The sequence below is a fragment of the Felis catus genome, chromosome B4 (genome assembly GCF_018350175.1).
Source record: "Felis catus isolate Fca126 chromosome B4, F.catus_Fca126_mat1.0, whole genome shotgun sequence".
Taxonomy (NCBI): domain Eukaryota; kingdom Metazoa; phylum Chordata; class Mammalia; order Carnivora; family Felidae; genus Felis; species Felis catus.
The window spans coordinates 58,402,411-58,419,677 of record NC_058374.1 but is presented as its reverse complement, the minus strand read 5'-3'; the positions used below and the strand labels follow the sequence as shown (position 1 = coordinate 58,419,677).

At 36.5% G+C, this 17,267-nt stretch overlaps 1 protein-coding gene across 4 annotated transcripts in view; it reads right to left on the bottom strand.

Annotated features, from left to right (window-relative positions):
* The window catches only part of IRAG2 (inositol 1,4,5-triphosphate receptor associated 2), a 136,766-nt gene that overhangs the window by 55,320 nt on the left and 64,179 nt on the right, over nucleotides 1-17,267 (bottom strand). For all 4 annotated transcript variants that reach the window (XM_045061553.1, XM_045061552.1, XM_045061551.1 and 1 more), the window contains one exon: nucleotides 16,734-16,897. In XM_045061553.1, the coding sequence (XP_044917488.1) occupies nucleotides 16,734-16,897 (164 nt within the window). The remainder of the gene's footprint in view (nucleotides 1-16,733; nucleotides 16,898-17,267) is intronic.

Below are 17,267 nucleotides of genomic sequence, written 5' to 3'. Positions count from 1 at the left end.
GGTATTGCACTGAATCTGTATATCACTTTGGGTAATATGGACCTTTTGACATTATTAAGTCTTCTAATCTATGAATACAGATGTCTTCACTTATTTGTACCTTCTTTAATTTCTTTCAGCAATGTTTTATAGTTTCACCTCCTTATTAAATTCATTGCTATTTTATTCTTTGGATACTGTTTTAAATGAGATTGTTTTTCCAACTTCCTTTTTAGATAGTTCATTGTTAGTGTATAGAAATGCATCTGATTTTTATATGTCAATTTTGTATGTATGCTGGAACATACATACTGTATGTTTTTTGAGAGAGAGGCTGAGAGAAAGGGAGACAGAGATTCAAAGCAGACTCTGCACTATTAGTGCAGAGCCTGACACAGGGCTCAAACTCACGAACTGCGAGATCATGACCTGAGCTGAAGGTCAGACCCTCAACTGACTGAGCCAACTGAGCCAAAGGTGCCCTATGTATAAGATCATGTTTGCAAATACAGATGATTTTACTGCTTCCTTTCCAATGTGGATGCCTTTTGTTTCTTGTTCTTGCTTAATTGTTCTGGCTAAGGACTTCTAGGAGTATGTTTCTTAGTAGTGGTGAGAGTGGACATGCTTCCCTTGGTTCTGATCTTAGAGAAAAAGCTTTTAGTCTTTCGAGTATGGTATTCGCTGTGTGCTTTTCATTTATGGCCTTTATTATGCTGAGTAGTTTCTATTTCTAGTATTTTGAATATTTTTATCATGAATAAGTTAGATCTTGCCAAATGTTTTTCTTCATCATTTCAGATGACCATGTGATATATATCTTTCATTCTGTTAATGGAGTATATCACATTAATTTATTTGTGTATGTTGAACCATCCTTACATCCCAGGGATAAATCTTACATGGTCATCGTGTATTATTGTTTTTGATACCTTATTGAAGTTGATTGCTAGTATTTTGTTGCACCTATACTCATCAGGAATATTGACCTGTAGTTTTCTTTGCTTGTAGTATCTTTGGTTTTGGTGTCAGCAAAAAATTGACCTCACTAAAAGAATGGGGAAGTGGTTTCTCCTCTATGATTTTTTGAAAGTTTCAAAAGACACCACCTGGTCCTGATCTTTGTTGGGTTTTTGAATACTGCTTCAATCTCCTTAGCATTTTTTGCTCTGTGCAGATTATCTTTTTCTTACTGACTCAGGCTTGTTAGGTTATATGTTCCTAAACATCCATTTCTTCAAGCTTATCCAATTATTGGTGTATGACTGCTTGCTCATAATGGTCTTTTATGATCCTTCCACCCGCCCCCACACTGTAGCATCAGTTGTAATATCTCCTCTTTTGTTTCTGATTTTATTTTAATCTACTCTTTTTCTTAGTCTAGCTATAGGTTTGTCAAGTATATCTTCAAAAAACACAACTCGGGGGTGCCTGGGTGGCTCAGTTGGTTGGGCATCCAACTTTGGCTCAGGTCACAATCTCGTGGTCCATGAGTTCGAGCCCCGCATCAGGCTCTGGGCCGATGGCTCAGAGCCTGGAGCCTGCTTCGGATTCTGTGTCTCCCCCTCTCTCTGCCCCTTCCCCGTTCATGCTCTGTCTCTGTCTCTCAAAAATGAATAAACGTTAAAAAAAATTTTTTTTAATAAAAAAATAAAAAACACAACTCAGACTTTCAGGAAATATGGGAGAAGAAGAGGATCCTAGGCTCACCTAATCCCACAGATATGCCCAGATAACACACACATCAGTGTAAATAAGCCATAAAGTGACCCAAACACTGAAAGAATAGATTTTCCACAGCTAAATGTAGAAAAGAGGCCACAATGAAGAGAGTAGGAAGGGCAGAGACACGGTCAGGAGCCAAAATGACTCATGGGACTGTCTGTTGGAAGGAAGGATGCCATTGGCACAGAGAGGGGAGAGAAGGAGACCCCACACCAAGCATCTCAGGCATGGGGGAGCCACAGTGGGAAGATGAATTCCCATAACGTTGGGCTTTGAAAACCAGAGGGGCCTAATAGTCCCACCAAGATACAGCATAGAAGCAGCAGTTTGAAATATATCTGGGGTATATGGGAGGGAGAGTTATTCACTTATCTCAGAGCAGGTGCTGGAGGGGCAGGGATCTTTGGAAGAGTTCTTCAAGAACTGCTCTGACTGCAGTCCTTACCCACCAATGACAGCTTCTCATGGGACACCAAAGGTAGAGAACCTTGAAGTTTGGTGCTACTACAGGTCTGACAAAGTCCTGGTCTGGGACAAATCCAGCCCGGGTGGTCCCAGACTGGCCCATTAACAACACAAGTACCAAACTATGACCACAACAGGCAAGGAGAGCCATCGCAGATGACTGGATTGAAGGCAAATGTTGCTCAGCCATATTACCAGTGTACATGCAACACACATAGGAGACACTCCTGAAGGATCCGGCTCTGGTAAACAGGGGACATGGCACTGCAGAGCTCCACAGGATGTCTTCTTCATAAGGCCACTACTTTCAAGAGCAGGAGACATTGCTGACTTTCCTAACATATAGAAAGAGACACAGAGAATTAGACAAAAAGAAAAAAGAAAAAAGAGAGAGAGACAGAGGATTATGTCCCAAATGAAAGAACAAGTCAAAATGACAGCAAAAGACCTAAACAAAACAGAGATAATATGTCTGTTAGAGAATTTAAAATAATGGTAATAAAGGTACTCAATGGACTTGAGAAAAGATTGGAGGATTTCAGTGAGACACTCAACAAAGAGATAGAAAACATAAAATAGAACCAATCAGAGATAAACAGCTCAATAACTGAAATTTAAAACACATTAGGTAGAGAAGGGGAGAAGATGGCAGCATAGGATGATGCTGGGCTCACCTCGTCCTGCTGATCACTTAGATTCCACCCACATCTGCCTAATTTACCCCGATAACCACCAGAAGACTAGCAGAATGGACTATCTGGAGCCAAGCATAGACAAGAGGCCCACAGAAAGAGGGTAGGAAGGGCGGAGAAGCCGTATGCACTAAACAAACTGGTGGGAGGGAGCCGGGGAGGTGGAGGGGCAGCCCGCCTGGCAAGGCAGAGCCCCCGAGTCTGGCTTGCAAAAGCAGAGGGGCTGGACTCCATGAGTTCTGACAGCCAGTGGGACTTTACATCTGGAATGTTATAAGTCAACATCTCTGCTCGGAGAGCGGGAGGGCGAGAGGACAACGGAGGGAGAGGTGTTGAGCCCCAGAAGACAGAGTTCAGCTCGGCAGGGAAGAAAGGCGCTGGCCAGTGCCATCTCCCTCTCCCATGCCCCAGCTGAAATCCCAAACGGAACCAGTTTCTGTCACCTAACTTTCTTGCACTGCGCAAACACCCAACGCTGTGCTTCTGTGGATCCATCCCTACAACGGGTCTGCCTGGCAGCTCAGAGCCTGGAGCCTGTTTCAGATTCTGTGTCTCCCTCTTTCTCTGACCCTCCCCTGTTCATGCTCTCTCTCTGTCTCAAAAATAAATAAATGTTAAAAAAATTAAAAAAAAATAAAGCAGAGATAATACCTATCCTTCTCAAGCTATTCCAAAAAATAGAAACGGAAGGAAAACTTCCAGACTCATTCTATGAAGCCAGCATTACTTTGATTCCTAAACCAGACAAAGACCCAGTAAAAAAAGAGAACTACAGGCCAATAGCCCTGATGAATATGGATGCAAAAATTCTCAAGAAGACACTAGCAAATCGAATTCAACAGCATATAAAAAGAATTATTCACCATGATCAAGTGGGACTCATTCCTGGGATGCAGGGCTGGTTCAACATTCGCAAATCAATCAACGTGATACATCACATTAATAAAAGAAAAGATAAGAACCATAGGATCCTGTCAATCGATGCAGAAAAGGCCTTTGACAAAATTCAGCATCCTTTCTTAATAAAAACCCTTGAGAAAGTCGGGATAGAAGGAACATACTTAAACATCATAAAAGCCATTTATGAAAAGCCCACAGCTAATATCATCCTCAATGGAGAAAAATTGAGAGCTTTTTCCCTGAGATCAGGAACACGACAGGGATGTCCACTCTCACTGCTGTTGTTTAACATAGTGTTGGAAGTGCTAGCATCAGCAATCAGACAACAAAAGGAAATCAAGGGCATCAAAATTGGCAAAGACGAAGTCAAGCTTTCACTTTTTGCAGATGACATGATATTATACATGGAAAACCTGATAGACTCCACCAAAAGTCTGCTAGAACTGATACATGAATTCAGCAAAGTCGCAGGATACAAAATCAATGTACAGAAATCAGTTGCATTCTTATACACTAATAATGAAGCAACAGAAAGACAAATAAAGAAACTGATCCCATTCACAATTGCACCAAGAAGCATAAAATACCTAGGAATCAACCTAACCAAAGATGTAAAAGATCTGTATGCTGACTATAGAAAGCTTATGAAGGAAATTGAAGAAGACATAAAGAAATGGAAAAACATTCCGTACTCAAGGATTGGAAGACTAAATATTGTTAAAATGTCAATACTACCCAAAGCTATCTACACATTCAATGCAATCCCAATCAAAATTGCACAAGCTTTCTTCTCAAAGCTAGAAAAAGCAATCATAAAATTTGTATGGAACAACAAAAGACCTCAAATAGCCAAAGTAATCTTGAAGACGACCACCAAAGCAGGAGGCATCACAATCCCAGACGTTAGCCTCTACTACAAAGCTGTAATCATAAGACAGCATGGTATTGGCACAAAAACAAACACATAGACCAATGGAATAGAATAGAAACCCTAGAATTAGACCCACAAAAGTATGGCCAACTCATCTTTGACAAAGCAGGAAATAATATCCAATAGAAAAAAGACAGTCTCTTTAACAAATGGTGCTGGGAGAACTGGACAGCAACATGCAGAAGGATGAAACTAGACAACTTTCTTACATCATTCACAAAAATAAACTCAAAATGGATAAAGGACCTGAATGTGAGACAGGAAACCATCAAAACCCTAGAGGAGAAAGCAGGAAAAAACCTCTCTGACCTCAGCTGCAGCCATTTCTTACTTGACACATCCCCAAAGGCAAGGGAATTAAAAGCAAAAATGAACTATTGGGACCTCATCAAGATAAAAAACTTCTTCACTGCATAGGAAACAATCAATAAAACTAAAAGGCAACTAACGGAATGGGAAAAGATATTTGCAAATGACTTATCGGACAAAGGGCTAGTATCCAAAATCTATAAAGAGCTCACCAAACTCCACACCCAAAAAACAAATAATCCAGTGAAGAAATGGGCAGAAGACATGAATAGACACTTCTCTAAAGATGTGTCAGGCCAACAGATGGCCTGAAAGGTACATGAGAAGATGCTCGACATCACTCATCATCCAGGAAATACAAATCAAAACCACATTGAGATACCACCTCACACCAGTCAGAATGGCTAACATGAACAACTCAGGCAACAGCCAATGTTGGTGAGGATGTGGAGAAAGAGGATCTCTTTTGCACTGCTGGTGGGAATGCAAACTGGTGCAGCCACTCTGGAAAACAGTGTGGAGGTTCCTCAAAAAATTAAAAATAGATCTACCCTATGACCCAGAAATAGCACTGCTAGGAATTTACCCACTGGATACAGGACTGCTGATGCATAGGGGCACTTGTAACCCAATGTTAATAGCAGCACTTTCAACAAGGGCCTAAATGTCCACCAACTGATGAATGGATAAAGAAATTGTGGTTTATATACACAATGGAATACTACATGGCAATGAAAAAGAATGAAATACGGCTTTTTGTATGCTTAGTGTTATGCTAAGTTTTGTTATGCTATGTTTTGTTCACTTAGTGTTATGCTAAGTGAAATAAATCATACAGAGAAGGACAGATACCATATGTTTTCATTCTTATGTGGATCCTGAGAAACTTAACAGAAGACCATGGGGGAAGGGAAGAAAAAAAAAAAGAGGTTAGGGAGGGAGGGAGCCAAAACATAAGAGACTCTTAAAGACTGAGAACAAACTGAGGGTTGATGGGGGGTGGGAGGGAGGGAAGGGTGGGTGATGGGTATTGAGGAGGGCACCTGTTGGGATGAGCACTGGGTGTTGTATGGAAACCAATTTGACAATAAATTTCATATTAAAAAAAAGGAAACCAATTTGACAATAAATTTCATATTAAAAAAAATAAATCAGCTGCATTATGTACAAAAATAAAATAAAATACATTAAAAGAAGCAGAACAGATCAGTGATCTGGAGGACAGAATAGTAGAAAGCAATCTAGCTGAACATGAGAAAGAAAGAAATAATAAATGAAAATAGAGTAATAGAACTCAATGACCTGATGAAGCATAATAACATTCACATCATAAGGATCCCAGAAGGAAAAGAGAGCAAAGGGGGCATAAAATACATTTGAATAAATAATCCCTGAAAACTACCTGAATCTGGGGAAGGAAACACAAATTCAGATCAATGAGGCAATGAGGAAAGTCCTGAACAAAATTGACCTAAGCAGGGCCACACCAAGACACAGAGTAATTAAGATCAAAATGTAGCAATTAAGAGCATTTTTAAAACAGCATGAGGAAAGCAAACAGTTGCATTCAAGGGAGACCCCATAAGGCTATCCACTGATGTTTGAGCAGTCACTTTGCAGGCCAGAAAAGAGTAGAATGATATATTCAAAGTGTTCAAAAAAAAATCTGCAACCAAGAATGCTCTATCTAGCAAAGCTATCACTCAGAATAGGAGAGATGAGGTTTTCAGGGAAAAAAAATTTAAAGAAATTTACCACTAAACAAGCCTTACAAGAAATGTTAAAGGAGACTCGTTGCGTGGAAAAGAATGACTATAAGTAGGAATGAGAAAAGTAGGATGCACTAAATCACTACAGTTAAGTGTATCTATAAAAATCAGCCAAGGGATTCACAAAGTAAGGGATGTAAAGTATGACACCATATACCTAAATTGTGGAGAGAGAGGAGTAAAAATTTAGTGCTTTTAGAATGAGTTCAAACTTAAACAACCATCAAAATACTATAGACTGCTATATCAAAAATATAATATAGAAAAACTTAATGGAAACCACAAATCAAAAGCTGGTAATAGATATGCAAAAAAAAAAAAAAAGAAAAGAAATCCAAGTATATCACAAAGAAAACCAGCAAACCATGACAGAAGAAAGGAATAGAAAACTATAAAACAGTGATAAAACAAATAACAAAATGGCAATAAATATATAATGATCAGTAATTACTTTGTTTTTTTTTTTAATTTTTTTTTCAGCGTTTTTATTTTTATTTTTGGGACAGAGAGAGACAGAGCATGAACGCGGGAGGGGCAGAGAGAGACGGAGACACAGAATCGGAAACAGGCTCCAGGCTCCGAGCCATCAGCCCAGAGCCTGACGCGGGGCTCGAACTCACGAACCGCGAGATCGTGACCTGGCTGAAGTCGGACGCTTAACCGACTGCGTACCCAGGCGCCCCCAGTAATTACTTTGGATGTAAATGGACTAAAAGCTCCAATCAAAAGATGTAAGGAGATGGAGTGGATAAAAAAACAAGACCTATCTATATGCTGCCTACAAGGGACTCATTTCAGACCTAAAGACACATGCAGATTGAAAGTGAATGGATGGAAGAGCATTTATCATGTAAATGGAAGTAAAAGAAAACCAGAGGAGCAATACTGAAATCAGACAAAAAGAGACTTTAAAACAAAGACTGTAAGAAGAGACAAAGAAAGACAGTATATAATCTTAAAGGGAACAATGCAAAAATAAGATTTAACAATTATAAATATTTATGCACCTAACATGGAAACATCCAAATACAAAAAGAACCTAATTACATAAAGTTAATAATCAATAGCAATACAATAATAGTAAGAGACTTTAACATCCCACTTACATGCAAGGATAGATCATCCAAACAGAAAATCAACAAGAAAAGAGTGTTTCTGAATGACACATTGGACTAGATAGATCTAACAGATATATTCAGAACAGTCTATTCTAAAACAGTAAAATACACATCCTTTTCAAGTACACATAGAACAGATCACATATTAGGCCACAAAATAAGTCTCAACAAATTCAAAATAATTGAAGTCATAGTATGCATCTTTTCCAACCACAGTACCATGAAACTAGAAATCAACCACAAGAAAAAATTTCCAAAGAACGCAAATACATGGAAGTTAAATAACATGCTACTAAACAATGAATGGGTCAGCCAAGAAATCAAAGAAGAATTCAAAAATTACATGGAAACAAATGAAAACAGAAACTAATGGTACAAAAATGTTTGGGATGTAGTAAAATCTCTTCTAAGAGTAAACTTTATAGCAATACAGACCTACCACAAGAAGCAAGAAAAATCTCAAACAACCTAGCCATACATCTAAAGGAGCTAGAAAAAGAAGAACAAATTCCAAAACCAGGAGAAGGGAATAATAATAAGAGCAAAAGGAAATGAAATAGAAACAGAGAAAACAATAGAACATATCAATAAAACCAAAAACTGGTTCTTTGGAAGGATCAACAAAATTTATAAACCTTTAGCCAGACTCAAGAGAGAAAGAGAGAACTCAAAATAAGAAAGAGGAGAAATAAACACCACCACAGAAATATAAAAGCTTATAAGAGAATATTATGAAAAATTATATGCCAACAAATTGGACAACTTAGAAGAAATGGATAAATTCCTAGAAACATATACCCTCCCAAAACTGAATCAGAAGGACACAGAAAATTCAAACAGACCAGTTACCAGCAATGTGATTGAATCCGTAATTTTTTTTAAACTCCCAACAAAGAAGTCCAGGACCAGTGGGTTTCACAGGTGAATTCTATGAAATATTTAAGGAAGAGTTAATGCCTATTCTTCTCAAACCTTTCAAAAAATAGAAGAGAAATGAAAGCTTCCAAACTCATTCTATGTGGCCAAGATTACCCTGATACCAAAACCAGATATAGATACAACAACAACAACAAAAAAAAAAAGAAAGAAAGAAAAAAAAAAGAAAAGAAAAGAAAAGAAAAGAAAAGAAAAGAAAAAAAACTACAGGCCAATATTTCTAATAACCATATACACAAAAATCATCCACAAAATACTAGCAAACCAAAGCCAACAATACATTAAAAAAATCATTCACCATGATTGAGATTTATTCCTGGGATGCAAAAATAATTAAACATTCACAAATCAATCAACATGACATGTAACATTGACAAAAGATAAAAACCACATGACCATTTCAATAGATACAGAAAAAGAATTTGACAAAGTACAACATCCATTCATGATACAAACCCCCAACAAAGAAGGTTTAGAGGGGAACATACCTCAACACAATAAAGGCCATATGTGAAAAAGCAACAGTTCACATCACACTCAATTGAGAAAAACGGAGCTTTCCCCCTAAGATCAGGAACAAGTCAAGGATGTCCACTCTCACCACTACTACTCAACATTGTACTTGAAGTCCTAACCATAGCAATCAAACAAGAAATAAAAGGCATCCAAATTGGTAATAAAACTTTAACTGTTTGCAGATGATATGACACTATATATAAAAAAACCCTAGAGACTCTACCAAAAAACTATTAGAACTAGTAAATGAATTCAGTAAAGTTGCAAGATATAAAATCAATACACAGAAATTTTGTGTCTCTATACACTAATAATGAAGTAGCAGAAAGGGAAATTAATACAACAATCCCATTTATAATTGCACACCAAAAATAATAAAATATCTAGGAATAAACATACCAAGGAGGTGAAAGAACTATACACTGACAACGATAAAACACTGATGAAAGAAACTGAAGGACAACACAAAGAAATGGAAAGATAGCCCACGCTCATGGATTGGGAGAACAAATATTGTTAAAATGTCCATATTACCCAAAGCAATCTACAGATTTAATACAATCTCTATCAAAATATCAACAGCATTTTTCACAGAGCTAGAACATGTAACCCTAAAATTTGTATGAAACCACGAAGACCCCAAATTGCCAAAGTAATCTTGAAAAAAAGAACAAAATTAGTACTATCACAATCCCAGATTTCAAAATGTACTCAAATCCATAGTAGTGAAAACTGTATGGTACCAGCACAAAAATAGACACATCAGTATAACAGAATAGACAGCCCAGAAATAAACCCATGTTTTTATGGTTAATTAACCTATGACAAGGGAGATAAGGATATGCAGTGGGACACACACTGTCTTCAACAAATGGTGTTGGGGAAAATTGGACAGCTATACGCTAAAGAATGAAACCAGACCATTTTTGTATACCAAAAACAAAACTAAACTCAAAATGGATTTGAGACCTAAATGTAAGACCTGAAGCCATAACAATCCTAGAAGAGAGCACAGGCAATAATTTCTCTGACATCAGCTGTAGCAACATTTTTCTAGATTTGTCTCCTGAGGCAAGGGAAATAAAAGCAAAAATAAATTATTGGGAGTGCATCAAATTAAAAACCTACAGCAGAGCCAAGGAAACAATCAACAAAGCTAAAAGGCAAACTATGGAATAGGAGAAAATATCTGCAAATGACATCCAATAAAGGGTTAGTATCCAAAATATATAAAGAACTTCTGCAACTCAACAGCCCAAAACAAATAATCCAATTAAAAAATGGGCAGAAGACATGAACAGACATTGCTCCAAAGACACATAGATGGCCAATGAGACATGAAAAATGCTCAGCATCACTCACCATCAGAAAAATGCAAATCAAAACTACAATGAGATACCACCTCATACCTGTCAGAATGGCCAAAATTAAAAATACAAGAAACAAGAAGTGTTTGCAAGGATGTGAGCTAAAAAGAATGCTGTGCACTATTGTTGGTGAGTGTACACTGTGGAAAACGGTATGGAGGTTCCCCAAAACATTAAAAAGATAATTACCATATGACCCAGTAATTCCATTACTGGGTATTTACCCAAAGAATACAAAAACGCTAATTCAAAAAGATATATGCACTCTTGTTTATTGCAACATTATTTGCAATAGCCAAATTATGGAAATAACCTAAGTGTCCACTGATCGATGAAAGGATAAACAAGGTGTGATATATATATATGTGTATATATATATATATATATATATATATATATATATATATATATGGAGAGAGAGAGAGAGAGAGAGAGAGAGAGAGACACACACACACACACTAGAATATTACTCAGCCATAAAACAAGAATAAAATCTTGCCATTTGTAATAGCATGGATGGACCTAGATCTGTCAGAGAAAGAAAAATACCATGATTTCATTCATGTGGAATTTATGAAACAAAATAAATGAATAAAGGGGGAAAAAAAAGACAAACACACACACAAAAAAACAAGTCTTTTAAATATAGAGAACTGATGGTTACTAGAGGTGGGTGGGGGATGGGTGAAATAGGTGAAGGGCATAAGAATACATGTATCATGGTGAGCACTGAGTAATGGATAGAATTGTTGAACCACCATATTGTACACTTGAAACTAATAACTGTATATTCTGCTAGAGTTGAAATTATAAATTGGAGATATTTTAAAAATTAAAATTTTTAAAAGCCAACTCAGTTTTATTGATTTTTATTTAAAGAGTTTTCCTATTCTGGTTTCATTTATTTATGCTCTGATCTTTATTATTTCCTTCCTTGTTCTAATTTTGACCTTAGTTCTTCTTCTTCTGGTTTCTTGAGCTACAAAGTTAGGTTGTTAACTTGAGATCTTCCTTCTTTTTAATGTAGGCACATTTGTCACCATTCACTTCTCTTTTAGTACTGCTTTTTCTGCATACTATATATTTTGATATGTTGCGCTCAATTTTGTTTGTCTCAAGGTATTTTCTAATTTCCCTTGTAATTTCTTCTTTGTGGTTTTTCAGCAGTGTGCTAATTTCTAAATATTTGTGAATTTGCCAGTTTTCCTCTGCTATGATTTCCGGTTCTATTCCACTGTGGTTGTAAAAGATAGTATAATTTCCATCTTCTTAAATTTGATAAAACTTGTTTTGTGACTTAACATGTGATCCTGCAGAAAGTTCCATGTGCCCTTGAGAAGCATGTATATTCTGTAGCTATAGGGTAGAATGTTCTGTAAGTGTCTGTTAGGTCCATTTAGTCTATAATATTCAAGTATGTTGTTTCCTTATCGATCTTCTGCCTCGATGTTCTATCCATTATTGAAAGTGGTGTATTTAAGTCTCCTATTATATTGCTATTTATTCCTTCCATTCTGTCAATATATGGTTTATATGTTTACATGCTCTGATACTGAATGCATATGTATTTTTAATTGTAATATCTTCCTAGTGAACTGATCCCTTTTATCACTGTATACTGCCCTCCCTTTGTCTCTTGTGACAATTTTTGACTTAAAGTCTTTTTTCTCTGATATAAGTATAGCCACTCTGACTCTCCCTTGGCCAGTATTTGCCTGGAGTATCTTTTTTCACCCTTCACTTTCAGCCTATGTGTGTCCTTACATCTGAAGGGAGTCTCGCAGACAGCATATAGTTGGATCTTGTTTTTTAATCTATTCAGCCAGTCTATGTCTTTTGATTGGAAAGTTTATGTACATTTAAAGTAATTGTTGATAAAGAGGGACCTTTATAACCCCTTTTTACTGTGACCATTTTTCATTGTTTTGTGTCTTGAAGTTCTTTTGTTCCTTTTTCCTCCCTTGTCTTCGTGTTTCTTTCTTTCTTTTTTTTTTTTTTTTTTTTGATTAATAGTTCTTGACTCCTTTTTCTTTCGTGTATCTTCTACAGATATTTTCTTTGTGGTTACCATGGGGCTTACATAAAATATAACAGTATTTTAAGCTGACAACAACTTAACTTCAATCACATACAAAAACTATACTTTTACATCTCCCCTCCCTTCCTTTGTTATTGACGCAACTTACAAATTTTTATGGTGTACTTTAACATATTTTTATCATTTTATATACTTACAATTTTTAAACTTTTATCTTATAATTAAGTGATTTGCTTATCACTGCTATAATATTACAGTATTCTATATTTCTCTCTATATATATTTACCTTTACCTGATCTCATTGAACATCTTTACGACAGTTATTTTGAATTCTCTTTGAAGTAAATCATTTCTCTGATTCAATTAGTGACAGTTTTTGGAGATTTTGCTTCTTCATTTCTTCTGACTCTGTGTCAGTATCGTATCTGCACTTCAGAAAAAACAACCACTTCTCCCAGTCTCCATAGCCTGGACTCATATATACAGGAGAAAACCTTTATCAATCAGTTTGGGCAGAGTTCTGGGGGCTTGCAAGTCTTCATGCTAATTCAAATCACCATTATCATCCTTATTGGAGCCTAAGTGTCTAGAGTAACATTGCTCTAAGATGGGTGTGACAGAAGCCAGTCTTTTAGACACCCCTCAGAAAAGTGATCCTATTCTTTCCTTCCCTAGGGAGAAGCTAAGATCTGGGGTTTTTCATCTGTTTTCTTTGCTCTGAGCTAGGGGACTATGATGAGTACTTGTGTGCTAGTTCCACCTGCCATCACTGTTCTTAGTGTCCCCTAAGTGTCTACAGTATGCCCAGTTCCATCTGCACTTTGAGACAGTTGAGTCAAAAGCCACTATCTTGGCAAGTCCTCAGAAATGTTGGAATGTGGACACACAGTCTGATTCTTTTCTTCCCAGGGAGAAGCCGGATGCTGGAGGATTCCTTCTGATCACATGGTCCTATACCTGGAGCAGGAATGACACTGACAGGGTATCTAGAATTTTTCTACCAGCGTTCATGTGGCTGGTTTCACATCCACCCAGGTGCAGAGCCTCCCAACTAGTTTCTGAATTTCTCAAAAAAGTGAATTTGTTCATGTATCACTGTTGAATCAGTATATCCCATGAGGGAAGGAAGGCCCAGGGCTTCCTATTCGACCTTCTTGCTGACATTACCTCTTCCTCTTCTTCCTCTTCCTCTTCTTCTTCTTCTTCTTTTTAAGACATCAGTTTTACCAACTTTTCTCTTTTGTAATAGTCTAAGCTCTCAAGACTGTCCATTATCTTCCAAGGGAAAGCAAAAGGATTGTAAGGACCAACAAAAATCCATATTTAATTACAACTTTAATCATATATATTACATATATTTGCACCTATAATGCACTTTGTGATTAAGTCTTAAAAATGGCTTTTAAAGAATTAGACAGTACTAGCTATTAAAGATATTCAAGAGATTTTAAATCTTTGAAGATGTTTCTTCCATAGTGACTTGCATTATTATGTTAAGATACATAGTATCAGCTTTGAGTGTGTTTTTAAATTCAGTATCTCCTTGCTAACATGTCCTAATGCTAAATCTTGATTTCTACTCCTGTCATCTGATTCTCCCTGAAACTTCACTATCCAAAGAGAACCCTATTTACCTAGTTTTCAGGAAAAAAAAAAAAACACAAAAAAACAACAACAATGCTGTGAGTCAAGGATGACTCTTTTTTGTATTCCCACATCAAATTCACTAGCATGTAAGATCCGACCCATCCTCAAAGTATGAATCCAACCATTTCTTATCTCATTGCTCACCCTGACTCATGTTATACTCCTTCAACTACACTATTGAAATAGTTTCTAACTCAGTGGCTCAAACATGCAAGCTCATTAAAACCTCAGGGCCTTTGCACTAGCTAATTCCTCTGACTAAAACCCTTCCCAGATCATCTCTTAGCTCATACTCTCACTTTGTTCAGCTATCTACTAAATTTACCAATCACAGACAAGGCTTTACTGGCCCTTCCTTCTAAAATTTGGTCCTCCTGCCCCATCATTCCTGGTCTTCTTATTCTCTTAATTTTCTTTATATCACTTACCACCATTGCCTGGTATTATAGTATATAGTTACATGTTTATTTGTTCACTCTTTGAATACCTTAAAAATACTAGTTTCATGGATGCAGAGGTTTCTGTCTTAGTTAATTTTCTAGCATTTAGAAAAATAACTGACAAGGAGTTGGCAATTGGGTGTTGCACAAATGACATACTTTACACTCCCTGAGACCTTCAAGAGCAGTTTTTCCTTTCATTGCCTCTCCTTGACTCATTCAATTCTTTCCATTCCTCAGTACTTCAGCCTATTTATTTTACAACAGAATGAAAGCCTTCTCCTTCCCAGAAAACAGCCCCTGAGAGTTTACCTTTAATAAATATTTCTAAACATAGAATTCTTACTTTCATCCCCACAAAATACTCCCTACTCATAGATAAAGCTTACTCATTTAAAACTTATAGCCAAATCATTTTTTTGTGTAGCCACTAAATGGTTTTGTCTATTTAAAATTATATCCGGAAGGCAGGGGTTTAACCAGTTGGGCTTAACCTGCTCAATACCAGGTTCCCAGAATATTTTTAATGAATATTTCATCCAATTTTAACAAGAGGATGGTAGGGGATTAATAGTTGAAAGAACACGGGTTTTGAAGTTACACACATTTAGGTCTGATCCCAGCTGCCACTTAATAATCCCTCTTGGGCAACCTTGGATGAATCTCTGAAACTCTCAAGATAAATGAATGTCAAATTCTTAACACTACATCTAACACAGTAAGCTCTCAACAAATTTCACCTATTGTTACTTAGTTGGGCTGCTTGTGAGTCTTATAGAATATAGAAGATTCACTTATTCAGAAATGACTCTCTCCAAATAGGTCTTTGTTGCTAAAAAGAAGAATTTTAACGCTCCCTTTTGTGGAGATGTTATCTGTGTAAGGAAGCTGCATATCCACTTAACCCACACACCACTATGGGGAAGTCTGGGCTCCCTGCTTCTTAGGGAGAATAGATGATCATTTTCTTGAGAGAGCTCCTTCTGGTATTAACCTCTTTCTGGTATCTAATTTTCTTATTGGGGTGGGGTGGGGTGGGAATAAAACAGTTTCTTCTGGCTACTTTCTTTAAGCAACTTCGGTCTCTAACTACATTTTTTTTTTTATCTTATTCAAATTCACTACACACCCATGTTCATTCACTCACCAAAAAAGCATTTCTTAAGGGGATTCTTAGTGTGGTACTAGCAGATATATAAATAGTGGTCAACAAAAGATGTTACTGGCTGTCCTTGTTTAGTATGTGGCTTACAGAGGGCACACATTTCAAGAATTTGGTGAATTAAGAATTAAGGTGAGAGTAAGATAGTAAATTATTTTACATTTAGAGTCCTCTATTCCCTGACTTCTCTTACTTGAAATATTATTGACTAGTGCCCAGTGCAATAAATACATTGTATACTGAGGCAGAAAATGAAGCCAGATGGGACAGGAGTCAACAGACTCAAATTCTTCCATTAATAATAGACTTCTTTGTAGATTTCCCATTAATAACCCTAAGGTCTTGACCAATTCACTTTAAATCTTTATGCTTCAGTCCTGTGTAAAATTGTAAGGTTTTACTAAATGATCTCTGAAGTCCTTTCTGATTAAGAGAGTTCTATATTCTATAATTCCAATTTTCTTCTTTAGGGAAAATAACTCCTTATACAATAGGTTTCCACAAATTTTAAAGTTCACTATTTGCAATTTATTGCAATATATAAGTTGAATATATTTATGTCAATTTCATGCTACTTCATAATTCAAAATTATCAGACAAAATGCCTTCCTTGAAAGAGTGAGATCATCATCTGAAATCAATGCATACAACCTGAAAAAAGTAAACTGAATGCCATGGTACAATCCCAAACGTGTCATTATACAAAGCATGGGTTTCTTGCAGATAAATGACCATCACCTGGAAAGAAATTCTTTTCTGAAATAAAAATATTCCAGCCTGAATCTCTTCAAAATCTCTATTAATTTGACAGATTCTTTATCAAGAGATTTTTTCTGGCTTCCCAAGGTGTTCAGCGTTAATATGCAAAGATTTAGTTTCTCTTCCATTTTATATTTGAATTCCTACAAGAAAAGTCACAAAACAAACTCCACTATTTCAGTGTTAAATATAAACAAATGACAGGCCATTCCCATCTCAATAGTATTCATGGTTATTAGACACTAAACTTCTAACTGAACAGATACCAAGTCTCAACTGTCCAAAGATTATTTTTTGGACCCATTATCTCAATTTAACAAGTACATATTGCGTGCCTATTATGTGACTAAAATTGAGCTTTCTCAATATAAGTGGTCCCTAACCATTTCATCAATCATCACAACTGCTTTAGAATAGGATGGGGCAAGGAAATGCAATGAAATCAGTATTTGTTTATTAGCATACTCAAAAGCAATTAAAACAAAAAAAGGTTTGTCAAGGGGGTTGAAATTA